General features: G+C 55.5%; 3 protein-coding genes across 3 annotated transcripts; all 3 read right to left on the bottom strand.

Moving 5' to 3' along the window:
* Positions 1 to 545: 545 nt before the first annotated feature.
* TRIREDRAFT_57631 (uncharacterized protein) lies at positions 546 to 3,162 on the bottom strand (the record flags this gene model as incomplete). Its single annotated transcript, XM_006963242.1, has 3 exons — positions 546 to 1,420; positions 1,528 to 2,205; positions 2,607 to 3,162. Coding segments are annotated over 3 exons (2,109 nt in total), but the record flags the coding sequence as incomplete, so codon positions are not given.
* A 6,762-nt stretch (positions 3,163 to 9,924) lies between these two features.
* Positions 9,925 to 11,398, bottom strand: TRIREDRAFT_76151 (glycosyltransferase family 31; the record flags this gene model as incomplete). Its single annotated transcript, XM_006963241.1, has 2 exons — positions 9,925 to 10,719; positions 10,841 to 11,398. 2 exons carry the CDS (start codon positions 11,396 to 11,398, stop codon positions 9,925 to 9,927), a joined length of 1,353 nt encoding a protein of 450 aa, XP_006963303.1.
* A 2,051-nt stretch (positions 11,399 to 13,449) lies between these two features.
* On the bottom strand, positions 13,450 to 15,312 carry TRIREDRAFT_58150 (uncharacterized protein; the record flags this gene model as incomplete). The annotated part of the gene is made up of 1 exon (XM_006963240.1): positions 13,450 to 15,312. The coding sequence occupies one exon, from the start codon at positions 15,310 to 15,312 to the stop codon at positions 13,450 to 13,452; it is 1,863 nt and encodes a 620-aa protein (XP_006963302.1).
* Positions 15,313 to 17,445: the final 2,133 nt, after the last annotated feature.

Below are 17,445 nucleotides of genomic sequence, written 5' to 3'. Positions count from 1 at the left end.
CTCCAGATCGGCTTAGTGATATGCCAACAAAGCAGAAAGATGCCGACAAAAAGAGCAATACATGGCAGCCCGCCGCAAAAATGGTTGCACGTAAACGCCTCCAGGCCACAGTGTGCCATATATGTCCCATAAAGAGACTGGAAATCAAAACGGGGGGGGGGGGGCCACCGAAAGAGACCTAACGCAGCGAAAAGAGAATAAGAAAAGAGCAGAGAAATTGCCTACCCCCTTCCTTGGCCGTGGTCCCTCAACGGTGTTGCAACGCCATGAAAACAGATAACAGACAATGAAATAGGAAAAAATAAAAAAAACAGACGGCTTTTGGCCAAACGGAGAGACTTGCCATGCTTCGCGGAGTCAACAGAAAAACAAGAAGCTTGCTTAATAGTCGCACTAGCTTTGGCAGAGTGACAGTGGACTTGCCGATGGGTTTGCAGCAGGCGGCTGAGACAAAGGAAAATGAGTAAGTAAGATGCATCCCCTTCCTACGGACGATGTAGGATATAGTAGTTGAGCCCGGCTCTCGACAAGTTGCGGCATTTCTGCTATACCCTTCGTGCAATGTTTACCCCAGGGTTGACAAAAGCCCGAGAGGCAATGTCGCTGAATCGACGCACCACGTTGGTTGTTCCGCCGGTGACTTGGGACTCGTCAAGAAGAAATTTGGACGCGACGGCCAGTCGATTCTTGGGGTCTGACTCATCCAGATGCTGTGGGATTGTAGCTGCATATCCGGCGTCGAAGTTGGGCGCGAGCTCGCGGACGACGGCGATCGAGTAGAGGACATCGCGGTTCTCGCGACCGTCAAGAAGGTGGCGCATCCGTGCCAAAACATCTTCCCTAGCCTTGACAGCGGCAGGCGAGTTGGGGTTCTCCCTCCTACGGACAAACTCGGCCAAGCTGTACCAAAAGTCGAACTGGCGCACGCGGTGGTGATCTCCATCAGCCACCGGGGGACAGAGGGGGTTGCTAAGCAGCTCGTCACCGCAGAGCAGGGCTTCGACGACATGGAGGCGGTTTCTAGCTTCGATGGCGTCGTTGTCGGGGGGCAGGTTCAGACGCATCGAGTTGGTTGCCCTCTCCGGGACTTGATATGCTGTGCAGGCAAGCTCCCACACAATCCTGGTTTCTAGAACACCCGAATAGGCCATCTGGGTGTGGTCATTGGCCTTGACGCCCTCAAGGATCTTGAGGAACGTTGCCATGTGCTCAATCAGGTTGGCATCCTTGGGAAACGTCATTTTGCCGTTCTCGGTAAAGTAGTACCAGCTGGTCTCGAAAAAAGCGCTGAGCCCGCCGGCGTACATCTCATGGTAGACCTTTGTGATCTCATTGAACGTCTCTTCCGTGTGACTGATCTGCTGGGCGGGTGCAGGCGGGCCAAGTAGGTCGATGATTTCGTCGATCCTCATCTTCTTGGCTGCAAATTGCCAACCGGGTTAGCATTCTAGACTGGTTGTGTATGACCACAAGAATGAATGAGAGAAAGAAACCAAAAGCAGCAGACATGAGCAGGAGTAGTCTTACCTCGTAGATAGCCGTTGTCGGAGCCCGAGAGCGACATCTGGTGGTTGTGCGTGCCAGACATGCTGCGCACAGCAGGATCGATGTTGGACGAGTAGCCGTAACCGTACTCCTGCTTGACAGACACGGCTGAAGACGAGCCGGGGGTGGAGATGGGCGGGATGTAGCTGTTGGGAGGGATCGACGGTGTGCTGGGGGCTGAGCCTGTCGCATAGACACTCGGCAGCATAGGCGATTGGCTGCCGTACGAGTTGACCAGACGCGGTGTTGACGGGCCAGCGGTGGACGAGGCCAGGCCGGAGGGCTCGGTCGCCGGCGAGAGGCTGCTGGAGGCGGGCTGCACGTTGCTGCTGGTCGGGGTGCCGGCCTGCTGTCGGAAGATGGGATCGTAGCCGAGGCACTCACGCTTCGACTTCCTGCAGTTGTTGCAGGTGGGATGCGTCTCGTCGCACTGCAAGGACAGAGTGAGGTCAATGGAAAGGCCTGTAGCAGGTGGGGCGCATGAAGCAGAGGAGCGGCGAGCTAGCAGAAGCGACGACGATGCAGGAGAGGGAGGGAGAACAAGAGCAACAGGAGCGGGAGTGCGGGCGAGTGGCGGTGAGGCCAGAGAGCGGAGAGCGGAGAGGAGGAAGAGCTGAGGCTGTCGATGGCCAGTGCAAACAAGGACGATTGAGTGAGGTTCTGCCGAGTCTGACGCTCGCGTTGGCAATTTTTTAGCGGCACGCGCCACGGGTTACAGACGGTTCCTCAGCTCAGCTCCAGGATAGCTTCAGCTCTAACAGGGGCCGCTTTTTTTTCCCCCCTCTGCCTTTCAGTGTCGCGTTGCAGCTGCAAGCAGGGAAAACGGGGACAGGATATTGAATGAAAATGAGGGGGGCAAATAAGCAGAAGATAGTCGTAGTGGCAAAGAGGGCAGCTTCGTGAAGGGGCAATTCATGGAGGAAGTGGATGTTTGCATATGCGCACCTTGATTCGTCGCTTGCGGCACGTCAAGCAGCCTGTCTTTGTTCGTCGCTTGATTTCCTACGTGCCACCACGTCAGCTCTCGTGCTCGTGGCCGTTCAATTGCTTCGTCCCAGGACCAATTGGGTCCCAGCAGGTTCGCAATGCCGCAGAGAACAAGAAGCATACCTTTTTGGGTCCTCGATGGTTGATCAACCGAGGGTCGTGCGGGAGAGGATACCGAGCAAGGGCGTCTTGCGGGAAGCCGTAGTTGGAGGGGAGAGGTGTCGAATGGCTGGTAAAGTAGGGAGGGGTCGGCGAGACGGATGTAAGGGGCATGCTCATGCTCATGGACATGGAATGGTGAGGCATGGGAGGGACCGACTGCTGTGACATGGCGTCGATTGTGCGCATGCTGGGCAGTGACATCTGCGGAGTGCCCACGGGGCTCACGCGGTATGCATCGCCCTGCTGAGCTGAGACTGTGGAATATGAGGCGTATTGGGTGGTTGGGAGGCTGGACTGGGGAGTGTAGATGGGCGACGAGGAAGTGGTGGCATAGCCGGCATGCAGGCCGTGAAGAGCCGGTCGATGGCTGGCCATGTCGGACGCTGGCTCGGGCGCGGGCTCGGTCTCGGGCTTGGGGGTTGCGGTATTGGACGCGGATTCGGACACCCGACTGTCGCCGTTCTGTTGAGGAGACGGATGCTGCTGAGGAAGAGGCGGGTTGTGCGGAAGAGGAGACGGGATCTGCTGCTTGGGGGACGGATGCGGCTGAGGCTGCGGCTGTGGCTCGCGCTGCTGCTGCTGCTGCTGCTCCTCCTCCTCTTGTTTCTGTTGCTCCTGATGTCTCTGCTGCGGCGGCGGCTCTTGCGGCTCTTCTTTCAACTGCTGCTGCTGCTGCTGCTGAGCTGGATGGTGCTGTAGCTGCTCGTCCGTCACCGGCGGTTGCTGCTCGTGCTTGAGCTCCTGTGAGGGCGGCGCAGCGGCGGCAACTGTTGAGGTCGGGTCTGAGGCGCTGACCTGGGTGAGCTGCGGCTTGGGAGAGAGATCTCTTGCGGGAGAAGCAGAGACAGAGACAGAGGTAGAGGCAGAAGCAGAAGCAGGTCGAGGAGGAGGTCGAGAAGTAGCGTCGTTGGAGACGGCGACAAGAGACTTGTCGTCTCCCGAATCGTCTGGAACCATTTTCTACGTCTGTAATTAGAATATTATGGAGCGGCGGACATGGATGGCGTTAACTGCGAGCAAGGGGACGCGACCCCGGCCGCCGTGAAGCGAACAGGAGAGGGAGGGTTGGGCTAGTCGTGGAGAAGAGATTGTGTGGTTTGTGATGTGCAGTGCAGTGCAGATGCAAAATTGTGAGCTGGACGTCGTCTGGAGCATCAATCAGGAGCCATTGGAAGGCGGTGCAGCGGTCCCAGGCAGGGTGGCCCGTAAAGGGTACCTGGTCGCCTAGCGCCGGCCGGGCTGGGCGCGAAGTACCGGAACTTCCCCTCCTCTCCACTAGCACCCGGCTTGCAGTGCGCATGCATACCTAGGCAGGCGGTTCAGGGGAGGGAGGCACAGGGGAGAGGCCACTGAGGAGAGCGCGCTAGAGCTGCCGCAGCAGCAATCGCAGACCTGTACCAGTACCTTCGGGCTACCTGCCGGCAGCAGCAGAGCGCGCACATTGCAGTCGGTCCGCGCCAGAGGCCGGCACTCGTCAGCAACTGAATACCTACACCACGGAACTTCTCATAAGCTGCCACCTCCGCGAGATTCGCCCGGGACCAGCCCTCCGGCACCTGAGCCTCCAGGTACCAGTACGAGCACGCACTTGACCCTTTCGACTTCAGGCTCCCTTTGGCTCAGGCCCTGACTCTGAGCAATTGGCGGCAGGGGCCCCCGGCTAGGCCTATGAGTCGGCTAGCGCAACCTTCTCCTGGGCCAACTCCCGGGAGCTCCTCCGTCCAAGACAGCACGGATGAATCAGAGGCTGAATGAGGCCCTGAATGGCGGTGATGTCTTCAGCAATGCCGGTACAAGTTGCTGTACAATGAGAACGGCGCTTGTCGAGTGTCTCTGTCGGTATGTATACGAGTTGCCTACCTTGGAGGTACACTTTGGGATACCTATCTTAGAATTTGCCTGGACAAGTCCTGGCAAGGGGTTGATATGGAACCGATTGCAGTCGTGAGTGATCCATCAATGGCAAAGGACAGACACGAACAACCACTGGATAAGCCGCGACGCAGCCAGATGGATTCGGATGCAGATGCAGCCCACAAACTGGAGGATTCCTCCCGTCCAGTCACTCAGTCCGTCAATATATCGAGCAATGAATGATAGCCCACTTTCAGCCCGCATGCGTGTACAGATAATATGTCCCTCTGCAGCTTCGTAGCTTCTTGGTACCGAGACAGCCTCCTCAAGCTCCCTGCTGATGTACGAACGTACGTGCGGATGGTGATTCGCCCGCGGGTCCAGCAGTCTGCATGTGTCCTTGGTGTGTAGTACTACTACTAGGTAGTATGTATGCTTGGCCCCTACATAGTAGTGTACATGGCGCTGATGCTTGTCTGTGATGGTGCCCGGTAGGGCGGCTCGGACTGCAGACCCGGTCCAATTGGATCGATTCTCGAGCTGCATCGGCAACCCTGGAGATCTATTGGACTCACCACCACCACCACCACAGGGACTCGACGCCGGCGCAGATGCGAGGTGCTCATTCTGTGCCTTGTGCGGCTGTCCTGAGCTCTGGCATTGGACGCCATACGGGGAGGATGGACGCCCATAGGGTGCGCGTACCAGGCAGCTGCAGCTCTGATCCAGCACACGACACCTTTTGCAGCTCTGGGATTGAGAACATCATGTTACTCGTCATCTTTCCATTCACGGAGAGACAAGCATCTCGTGCAAGCAGCAACAATGGATAGAGCCTTCAAGCAAGCGCGGCTTCAAGGGTCGTCGTCAAGGTCAGGCAACGGGACACGTGCCGCCATTAGGTAAGACGACCTCGACGATGCTTGGCCAAGTGCAACTACTACCAAGGTACCTCCTGCCTCGACTACCTACCTACTACCTACCTGATACTCGATATCTTCAACTGCCCTCTCCGTACATACGCCATACATGCGTGCTCCATGCTCGCACATGCTGCTACACACCATCACAGGTCTCTTCCAATCCAATTCAGGGTCCAGCTCGACTGCTCTGGACTGAGCTGGCCACAGCACGCCTCCAGCCGCCGGTAGGGAGCGTGCATCGCTAGCACCAGGTACGCTCGACACCACCGAGACACGCGGGCTTCTTCCCGTCTTCTGACTCTCGCCAACCGACACTCGGCTATGCTAGTCCTTTGGCTAGTCGTACGGAGCAGCATAGGTATGTATCCTGCTGGAAACAATGTCTTAGACGTGGAACCGCTTGGCCCAACGGCCGCATCCCCCATGGGCAGGCAGGACGAAGGAGATGGCCGATAACGCCCGCCTGTGGATAAGATCGATGGAGATGCAGATTGGCGAGCGACGAATACGAGTGGTCAAAAGGGCTGTCAGGCCAGAGATACGAGTAACTGGTCATATGCTATTACCAATCGGTTTCCTACTTGCGACCAAACGAATGCAACCGCATATCGCCTGAGCACGACGCGATGAGCAGCGGTCCAGGTGCATGTGGGCAAGGTGGGTGCGTCACTCCCAGCAGCTGCCATTGTCTGTTCATACGCATTGACTATGCTTGTGTGACAAGATAGCCAAACGGTGCCGCAGCAAACAGGGCAAGCCATCCTGAGCAAAGAGTGAGCAGTGCTACTCCGTACTCTCGCCGCTCATGAATGAATGCTGCGCTACTGCACAGAGCATCAGGCGGGTACCATGAGATGCTACGACGACGACGGCAGGCCACCGCGGTGCTAGATCATCAACTACTCCGCAATAGTCTTCGGATCCCTAGGCCGGACGGAAGGTAGCGTGGAGACAAGGGGGAGAAGCCAGGTCACAACGGCTGAGAGCTGCATTGTGCTGTGTGTGTGTGTATGTGACCACTGACCTTGTGCATGCATACTGCACATGCCGCCGCCACCTACACCACCACCACCACCACCTCCTCCTCCTCTTCCACAACCATACCACCATCGCATCCTGTCCGCGAGTACAGTACTCTTCGATACTCCTGCCTGGATAGATTCCCCGTACCGCAGCCCCTGAAGACGCTCACCGATCACAGCTATCCGACAAGGGATGCCGAGCCCACATCCAGATCGATACTGCAGCCTCTGGTCTGAAATATCCCCGAGACGATGCCTGCAGCCTTTTTGGGGAGCCAATGGCACCCCCCTCGCTACCAACCCAGCTTCAACCGTCGAGCCTGCGTCCGCATCTCATCCGAGGCTCGACAGACAGGCGAGACAATCGAGCCGTCAGAGTATGATGAGAAAAAGGAGCTCACCGAACCTTCCAAGGAGACCTTGTCGCCGCCTTTTGTTCACGGTAACTCATATCCTGGGCATGTGCCCTTGATTTGACCCGCCGACCGCTTTGCTTGTGCTTCTTACTCACTCCGTATATGTTCCCTCCCTGATGCATGTCCGGAGTTGGCATCCGGTGGATCTTGCTGCTTTTCGTTCAGCATGCAGCGTCTGCCGCGGCCCTCCGGCCTTGTTATTTCTATGGGGCACGAGCGATTATTCTCTACGCGCGCAGCATGTACATACGAGCACTCAGTCTCCGTTGTAAGTCGTGGCCCTCAATTTGGCAAACCCGCTGGTGCGGAGCGTAGTAATATGACAAACACCCATCACTCGACACTAATTGATATATTCTTAGCAAACCAATCATTGCCGAGTGATGCCTACAATTACAGCAGAGGCGCTCCCATAGGTTGCCGCCGGACGATGAAATGGCTCCCAAGGAAGAGATGAGCCCATAGCTGAGCAACCTTGCCTGGACGGCGCAATTTCATTAGCGGCCAAGCAGCAGCCAGCCAGCCACCAGCTTGTGTAAGACCCTTTGACATGACTGGGTATTGACTGAATATGGATGCCTGGGGGGGAGGTTGGGGGAGACCAGTTGAATGAAATCAAAAGAAAAAGCAAAGAGAGTGAAGGGAAGAAGAAAAAGAAAGGAAAGGCAAATATGACCTGACAACGATGGGAGTCATACACTAGCCCCCCCAGACGGAGCTCATCGACCAGGGCACTAAAGAACGGCTTTCTTCCTGAGCGAAGCGAAAGGGGACCATCGGCCACATGGATGGCCGCAAACTGCAAGCCGCGCTGCTGCAGTTGCTCCGCATTCTTGTTCTCTACACCCGTCACGGCCGTCCTGATGTATCCGAGAGAAGACCCAGGTCGAGAGTCTCGCAGAGATCGACATGCTATGCCTGCTCCTCTCAGCTCAGCATGCCATCATTGGTACGTGGAACGTCTCTCCACAATATCGACGCTGGCAACTTTATCACATATGATTGATACTCAAATCAAGAGGATACTAGTACTCGAGCACTGCCTCAACACCAGAAGAGTCTTCACCCCCCTCTTCGGCCCATTCATGCGTCGCCAAGCAGAAGCCCAAGATTTCGCCTCCGCCTGGCTTTCGGCGAGAGCCTTGGCAAGCCGTCAAAGGGGATGTACTTTACAGGCAGCTACTCCTTGCACCAGGTTTGGCATGGCCTTTAACAAACCTGGCGATGCTCCCCGTGGAGGGACTCCAAAGCTCTGCGAGGCTTGCATGCACGCCCAGGCGCCACCACGCCCGAAAGCCCCCTACTGCAAGCAGACGAAGTCCTCGTACGCAGACCGTACCGATGGCGGGATGTGTTCCCCGTTACTGCTGCAGGGATCCAGGCTGGCTGAGGAGGGTGCTGCAGCTGCAGCAGCACGTCGCCAGCATCCGCGGTCAAGTTAGACATGGTAATGCTACGTCGTCGCCCCCGTGTGGTTTCTGTCTTTTTAGCCTACGACCCTCTCCAAGCAGGCTAAGTGAGAACTCACACACGACTGCATCGGCCATCAGCGCTCCATGCCATCTCGACGCATGGAGGATCTAGCCGCATGACTTAGCCTGCCAGGTCTGCGATTTCCTCTCCAGCTCCACAAGCCGAGAGCCAGAAGTCTCTTTAGAAAGGAGCCGGTTCATCGTTTGCCTTGTGGCATCCGTCGTTAGAGGCAGCAGTCGCTCGTGCAAGCGCTCCTGACTGTCCAAATCCATCGGAGTAATTAGCTGTACAGCCAGATAAGCGAACACCGACGTCCTGGACAAGGTTCCTTAGGACGTCCTTTCAAGCTCCTGGATCCGCTGCCATCATTCCTAGTGAAGGAGGGAGGCAGTAGGGGAGCGCTGGCCCCAGGAGTGCGGACAAAGCACTACAAGCAGGTCTTGACCAGCGCTGACGGTTGACTGTCACATCGCCGACGAAAGCTGAAGATGGCCCGGTTCTGGCCCACTCCGGAAGCCTGCCAGGCTGCCCCCTATTCTCACTCCATTTGCAAAGAAGAGCACATATTCGGACTGCAAGTGCCTGTATGGCCTCACACCGCTAGGGTGGTGCAAGTAGGGAGGAATTTAGTGCAGCAGAGGCGACCAGCCAGAGTCGCAGCCAGGCAATCACCGTGAGACATGGCTGCATCGTCACCGTTGGTCGGACTTGGGGCTTCGAGACAGCGTCCTTGTGTGTCTACCAAGCTGTCGACAATCACGGGCGCTAACTCCGCATTATGCACTCAGCGAGCAATCACTTCGCAGGAGCACGACGTCCTGCAACGTTCGCCCGATCTTTCCAACGTCGGGGGACACAGACGCAGGCTCTACAAGCCCGCCAAAGCACCGAGTCATTCAATGCCCTGTTCAACTTTGTCTCCTTTCCTTGGCAATGAGCAGGGCGCTTCACACAGCTTGCCCACTGTCTTATTGCCCCATGATCCTCAGTCCTTCTTTTCCTTCTTTCCCTTTTCCCTTTTTGCTTTCCCCGTCTCTTTGGCGCTCACTCCTTACTAGTCCTCGCGTAGCCTCGCTACCAGTCTAGATTGGCTGCGGCAGAGGCTCCCCCCCCCCCCCTGTTCTCATAAGGTGCGGAGACGGTAACAGGGCGTCTGCAAGCAGGCATCTGTGTGCGCATGTTGGACATGGTCACGCAGTAGCATCATATCACATGCAGCCAGCTGTGTTATGTACGAGGCAGTGTCACTACATGCAATACAGCTCATGCTGCTGCTACTAATACCTCCTGAATACAGTACATACATGTACGGTCAACTGCCTCCTCTGCGGCCCTGCCAGCTACGGCCGGTGTCACCACCACGACGCACTCGCGGCACGCGCCAAGCGGTCGTGTTGCCTCGTGTTATCGCCGTCTCTGCATTGCCTTGGTATTAGCGCCTTTGCGGCCATCCTATGGGATCAAACTCCATTCATCGCATGGGCTTCATCCAACTGCAACCGGGCATCCAACAGGCTGCAAGGCACCCATCTCCTGCTACTACTACTGCTGATACTCGTACGTGGATGCTCGGCCGCAGTGCCGCATCAGAGACGCCACCCTTTGCCAATCGTCGAGACCAGACTCCTCCTCCGCCTCTACGCCGCTGCCGTCTCCAATGACCATCCAAGGGCTGGTGCGGCAAGCCCGCGCCTTCGTATCAAAGGTCCACGCCAGGCAGCTTCTGTCATCCTGACACTTGCTGCGGCATGCCTCTGCCGATGCGATGCCCTGCCATGTCGTCGTGTCGTCGCCCGTCGGCCCCACGTGGTCCCGCATCTGACGTACCGGCTCGCGGCCAGCATCGTCGAGTGAAGAGGCGGCAAACAGCTGCCACAGGTCGGTCCACAGCACTGGCTTCTGTCTGTTGGAGAGGGCCTCGCCGACGGCCTCCATGGCCCCTGGTCTGCGGATGCCATGGAGGGAGACAATGGGCGAGCAGAAGCGGTCACCCTGGACCCGGGCCATCGCGGGCGGCTCACCGTTGAAGTAATGGCTATACCGCTCGTCGAGATAGATGCCCAGCTTGATCAGCGTCGTGCCTACTAGGCGGTCACCCCATGTCTCGTCGAGCGAGTCGACATGTGACTGGGCTACGATGCCGGGATTGCTGAAGAGGCGCCGCATGGTCTCCTGCGACAGCACGATGCCAGAACCCCCGTGTGCGAAGCGACTTTTGTAGTCGCCCACGGCGTTGCCAATGTACTGCGGTTTGGTGGGATCCAAATGGCTCAAGAGGAGATGCAGCGAAGGCCCTATCAGAAAGGTATCGTCATCTAGGATGATGTACCACTTCTTCTGGGGCATTAGCCTGTAAGCCAACTCCATGCCCGTGATGAACTTGACCGCTCAGATGTTAGCAGACGGTGCGTCGGGATAGGGGGCTGTCATGGGGGGGCATGGCTATCAATCACTCTACCTTGAGCGCATCCAACTCCCACCCAAACTCCCGGCCAAGCTCGTTCGCCTGATTCTCATCGCCCGAGTCTATCGCTTCCTGAAGGGAGCGGTACTTGGGGAGACGGGGGTGGTCCCGAAGCGATGGGTCGAGCTTGGTCTCCATGAGCATGTCCACGGCATTGTACACGGTTGGCAGCCCGTCGACTGTCTGGTTCGTTGGCGTCCAGTCTCCGACAACAATAAAGCTTTGATGTTCGTCTCCTAGAATGTCTCCAGTGCGAGCGAAGGCTTCTATCAAGGCGGGCAACCGATGGCGAGTGCCATAGCCTGTTTTGATGAGATAGCCGACGTCGTCACGCAGACTCAGAGGGTGTGGCGCAGGGCTCTGACGCAGCCAAGCGTCCCGATCTGTGGTTGAAGCTCGGATTGCATTCCAGAAGCGCGAAGTGTTGAAGTTGATGGAGAGGCGGATGTGAGAGTCGTGCGGAAGTAAGAGGTACGTGGTGTGGAGAGTGAGGAAGAAACCGGCGAAGAAAAGGATGAGCCGCCGACGAGTGAGTCGTGGCTTGAGAACCATGGCGACCAAGTGGTATTCAGGTCGCAGTGACAATTGACTACATATAATTTTGCAAGGCTCTCCAAACTAACACAGTTACGCTCTACAGTCAACCATGGACAGAGGTGAAAGAGGGCCGATATATCTCAACATTGGTTGAAGATGCAGGTCATGTGTCACTATGACAACTCTTCTGGGGAGGTGGGTACGTCGAGTGTCGTGCTGTTCAACAGCTTTCAGGGGCTCGTTGTTTGGGCCCCTCTGGAGACTGTAATGGATCGTGATCTGTGCCTTTTCTCAAGTCTCTCGGTGCTTTTGATGCTGATGAGAGCCTACCAATTCTTTCCTTGAGTGTTCATCGCACAAGCTACATGCTATCATCAACATGGCAGTATCTACAGTACCCAGGCATAGAGCCATTGATTTCCAAACACGATTTCTTTTTCATGCCGCCTTTCCTCTCTCTCTCTCTCTCAACCGTCGTACCATGAATCGTAAGGGGCAGATTCTGCCGCGTCTGTTTGCTAGCGGCATGATCGACGAAGCTGACGCGCCTTTGTGGAGGTGCTCCAGGTGGGCTTCTTTACCTCTTTCTTTCTCTTGCATATCCATGGCAGGGACAATTTTCTTCCTGGTTGGCTTTCTTTATTTATCTGATCATTGAAGAGGTTGACTAAGAAAAGTTGCTTTTGCATGTGAGGTTTTGCGTCATCGCGCAGAGGTTGGATCTTTTTCAGCCTCATTTTGCATGTGTGATTACGACTAAGACGACAATAATACGTGCCCTACGTATGGGTCATTGGCGGACGATGTTCACTATACACAGGCACATGCAAGAAAGCTTCCATCATAAAAAGAAATGTGTCAGCTATCCATTCTACCCTCAATTCAAACGAGAGGCTGACGAACTACATGCATTTGGACAAGAGTGAAGAGGAAAGTCGTAGCCAGGATCTTGTGAGATTAAGCTTAAGCCCCCCGGTAACACACGAGCATCATCACACTCACCCAGGTGAGAAATCATTATTGGCAGTAGAATATCACATGTCATATCATGTACTTGTACAAGAAGAAGTGGAATGTCAAGAAAATGCTTCAATTTTCTATATAAAGAATCCTAGACGCTCTAGAGCTTCTAGAAAGATTGCCTCAAATTACGCGGCAATCCGGGACGCTGGATCAAGGACCCATGGCCAATCTTAAAATTGAACAAGTTCTTCAATGGGATTTTCTAGAACGAACGGGAGAATGTCAATGCCCTGTCATTTTTACATTCGGTGAAATTGAGGCCTTTCCCATTCTATTATTCTTTTTCTTTGCTTTTTTTGTTTCCTTTGCGGGTACACTTGAGAATCTTCTTCAACTTTTATCAAGCCCCACGAACCGCATTCACCAGTGTCTTATGCCGACCCGAGCTAATCAACCACAATTTCACAGCAATATCACATTCAAATCAATCTGAATCAAGTCCAAATTACAAGAACCGCTGCCATGTCTTTATATAGAATGCCGCGTATGCTACTTTAAATAACTATTTACTTCGTACTGCTACAAGTTAAGACCTGTACTCTCTCTCTGTCTCTCTCTCTCATACAACGGGTAATGTACCACCACCACGCCTTGCTCACGGAACAGACGCCTCCTATACTCCCTCTCCCAAATGGCATCCCATCGCCCCCTTTTTTCAAGCGCTCTCCTCTCTTCCAAGAACATACCATCTCCTCGACCACATCCCGCGACCAAGTGTTCAATGTGGCCCTTTCCCCTGAAGCCAAGAAATAAGCGAAGAGCGTTCTAATGGAAACTCCCCCCTTGCAACCTCTTTTTTCCTTTTTCCAAAAGTACAGATTTCAATCATCAAAAAAGCTTTTGTATCGTGAAGAAAAAGCGAAAAGCAAAGAAAGTGAGCAACGCCAGACAATGCATCAAGCAAATATAATATAGAAGAATAGAAGGGGGAAAACATTCGGCATCATGGACACTTTGTAGAAACAGTCCGTTCAGGACCAACGAAAGGGGGGTAGATGCTGAGGTAGGAAACAAGCTGCTGTCCTTGGAGCGAAACGAGCGCTTCACTCTTCAGGCTCCAATTCGTAAAACAGCAGATAGACTTCTTTCTGCATGCCCAGAACCTCGCTCGTCTTGGCCTCGCGTACTTTCTCGTCGCTCACTCTCCACCACTTGTCCGCAGGCTTTCGCTTCTTAGGTCGCGGCTGTGGCTTGCCGACGGCCAGGGTGCTGGGTGAAGAGGAGCCGTTCAGGCTTGCTCTCGGGGGAGCGAGCTTGGACAGCGCTGACTTGGTAGATGCAGTGATGGACCGAAGGCTGCTCGTCTCGCCGTCCCGATCTCTGCCGTTCACCAGAGAGCTGGGCAGGTCGACAGGAACGCTTCGAGGGGGCGCCCCGTTGGATTCCAGTGACGGCGTAGAGGGGGTCGTGTCTGAGGATGGCGAGAGCAGATCCGGCGTTGAAATGGATGGGCTGTCGGATCGGAGGGCTGAGATCTGAGGGGTGGAAATGGGTGTTGGTGTCTTGCTATAGATATCGGAAGGCTGAAAAGGATTAATGTTTGCATAAGGAGACGGTGTGTTTTGCCGCCTGAAGGCTTCGTAGTGTCCGCTGTTGTGGCCTCCCCGATGTGTGACCACGCCCAAGAGCTTGTACTTGCGCTGTTTCATGACGCTTCCCAGCGGCAGCTGCTCGGGGAAGGACACCTTGGCCGAGTTCTTTTGCGTGATCTGCCCGATGCCGTAGATGGACCGGGATAGGTGAATGGCCAGGATTTTGGGGAACGTAGATATGCGCGTCGTCTTTGCAATTCTTCTCTTGGGCGCATATCGAATATCGCCGAGCTCCACATCCTCGGGCGGCCGCTCCGGGTCAACGTCCATCGCAGCCTGAAGCTTCTGTATGTTCTCCTGGGCCAATGCTTTGAAGCTGTCGGACGTCGACTTGACCATCTCCTGCTCGAGGTTGGTCTTGGTCTGCACCAGTCGACACATTTCGCACTTGAAATCATCGATATATTCCGTCTTAAAGATACCGTCAAAGCACGCGTTGAGTGTCGTGGACGAGACCTGCGGAACTGCCAACGTCAGTGTGCAGAAGGTCTCCTCTCTCGGCTTGGTGGTGTAGCCGCAGGTCTGGCATTGAATGTGCGACTCGTATTTGCCCTCTAGCGGGAAACCGTCCTCAAGCTCTGGCGCAGCCTGGATCTCGCGAACCGCCCGCTGTACCTCTGCCAGATCAACAGTGATGGGGATCTGGGTGCCAGAGGTAGATGCTTCCATGCCGTCGGCATTCTCGGCAGCGTCATCCGATCGGTCGGTTTCGTTGCCGTCCTTGGCTTGGCTCGACTCGGCGAGTGAGGCAAGGCCCTGTCTCCGGGCATACAGACGCGCGCGCTGGCCGGCATGGTATTCGTCCTTGAGCCTCTCTGCCACAATCTGCAAAAACTCTTGCGCGTCCTGCTGCTGTCTGCTGATGCGCTGCTTGAACGCCATCTCCAACACCTTGACAAAGGGAAAGGGCGAAATGGCCTTTTTCGAAATGGGCCGCTCGTTAAGCGCGTCCAGCATCTCCTTGAGCCCGTACGTCACCAGCCCATCCTGGAGGCCCTGCAGTTTCCACTGCGCAAGCTCTTTTCCATCCAGGGGCTGCACCAGGTGTGCGTATACAGACGGGTCTTCGATTCGGCGGCGGTGCGTCTCGCGGATCAGGTAGATGCGCAGCTCGGGCAGGCCGGCCAGCGCCTGCAGCACCGAGTTGATGAAGCAGTCATTGGCCTGGTTGCGCAGCCCGACAATGGTCTTCTTGCGCGAGCTGGTGGTGTCGTGGTCGATTGTGAAGGTCGGGCCGAAGACGTAGAAGAGCGCTGCCGCCGCGAGAGACGCCCCGGCGGCGTAAGAAACAACAGACGTCGTCTTGTCGGGCATTGCTGGAGAATCGCGGGATCGTGGGGGAAGAGCAGCAGCAGAGCGGAAGCCTCGGGTTGACGGGCGAGGTGCGGAGAAGCGGATATGCGACAGCTAGAGAGACCGCGCCGCCGTCGACCAGGAGACTGCCCTACCTAGAAGGGAAAAAACGGGGGAGGTAAGAAAAAAAAATACAGGCTCCCTGCTTGCCCGCACGCACAGGGCAGACGGAGATGCGGGCTCGGCGTTCACTTTGAGCAGTGACAGGCGGCGGGCAGTGGCGGCATTGACAGAGTCTTTCGAGTTGCAGAGAGGAACAGGCTAACAGGGCAGGCTTTGTCTCACAGCCGGCGCATCCAGCCTCGTCTCTTGTGCCCGGCTAGCTTCCGAGAGTGTGCGCCAAAAAGAAAAGAAGAAGAAAAAAACGCGGCAAGCCAAAGGAACAGTGCCTGTGAAGCGGCACGGAGCAAGTCCAGTTGTCGCTTCTAACTCCGCAACTTTGATAGAAGCCACTTGACATTGCCTTAGCTTGTCCTCATACCTCCAACTTCGTTGCTTTCAGCAAATGATGGTTATTGTGCCAATTGTTGCGTACCTACCTACCCAATGAAGCCATCAGGAACGCAATACTCCGTCTCTGCTTCAGGATCGCGACAAGCGGGGAAAACCCCGGATTCTTGGCCCAAAGAGGGCGTCTGCAGCAAAAGTCCGTCCAAAGGTGCCGGTAGTTCGTAACAAGCCCCAGAGTGCCATGTGTGCCCTGTCTGTCCATGCTTCGTGGCGTCCCGCCTTTGTTCTCTGTCTGCCTGGCCTTGGTATGGCGCGAAACCGGCCGAAGCTGCTGCTGTCGAATCGGCTCTCTCGTGGCTGCCAGTACGGAGAGGACTTGTCTCTCGGCGAATCGAACGGCAGCAACACGGTGGAGATTCGCTCTTTTCTCTCAGAGTCCGCCGATTTTCGGGTCCGGCAGGGGCGCGTTGGCTCGTGTGTGTGCGTCTCTTTTTGTTGGCGGTGCCTGGGGCTAGAGGAAAGGGCTAAGATGGCGCCGGTCATATTCTCGTACTCGTCCCTTGAGGCAGGCAGAGATCGGAGATGCGATGCGACGCTGCAGAGACGAGCCGCGGTTGAGCCGCATCTGGGGTCCTTGTATGGAGGTCATTGATCTACCCTGGACATTGAACATCAGCATTGGACCTCATTATTCTCGGCAACTTGCCTGGATACTGGCACCGTCTGTGGCTTTGTGGTATCTTGGCGACGAGGACAAATTGGCCGGTTTTAATGGCTCGAGTTAGTAAGTAGGAAAGACGATAAGTTGGTTACCGTTATGAGACGGCCGAGTCAAGGGACGAGTATGACCAAGTCGAAATGCTGATGCTGATGATGCTGATGCTGATATTGGTGATCTTTCTCGAATGCCTCAGGCGATTCAAGTTTCACAACCAGCAGCTGCTTAGGCAGGAACACTACAGGCATCGCCTGCCGTGCCCGTATGGGGTGTTCCTGGCAGGCGCTGTCTTGCGTGACTGCCACCTCGATCTATTGTTCCCGACTAACCAATTGCGATAGTGACCAAAAATTGTTGCCTCATACTTCAGGTCATGCCATGACCGACATACCTCAGGTGCTCACTTTCAATTCTTAAGGTATGTGAGGACGCGATCATCCCCTTGACATCTACTATGCGCGCGTTAATCTTGGGTGATTTGACTGAGATAATATTGCTTTTTGACCATCGCAGGCGACCAAGCCCGTCTTCTCAGCGCTCTGCAGCCCACGATACACGAACATCTGAAGGCGGCCAACTTCTCAAAATGGAACCGTTCACCGCTGCCGTCTGGCGATCTTGCTTGCCGTCCGATCGACCTCCCGTTTCTTTACGGCGAGGAGACTTCTTACGACCACCTCGGCTTCCGGACGTGTTCAGGTCAGGTAGTAGTAGGTAGAGTGGTAGCAGTGGAAGCAGTGGAAGCAGTAAACAACACCTGCAGCAGTGAGTAGGTAGTAGCAGTAGCGGTCGGCAGCAGGAGCAGTGATAATTTTACTTACCTAGACTACATGTACATAGATGGACCTTATCCTACTGGTGAAGAGGGCTTGAGAGATAGTGTATCAGTTTAAAACTTCTCTACCCTAGTACTTCTATCTGCTCTC

Source organism: Trichoderma reesei (genome assembly GCF_000167675.1).
Source record: "Trichoderma reesei QM6a unplaced genomic scaffold TRIREscaffold_4, whole genome shotgun sequence".
Lineage (NCBI taxonomy): Eukaryota > Fungi > Ascomycota > Sordariomycetes > Hypocreales > Hypocreaceae > Trichoderma > Trichoderma reesei.
The sequence above is the reverse complement of the archived record's forward strand: the minus strand, read 5'-3'. Positions and strand labels throughout refer to the sequence as shown.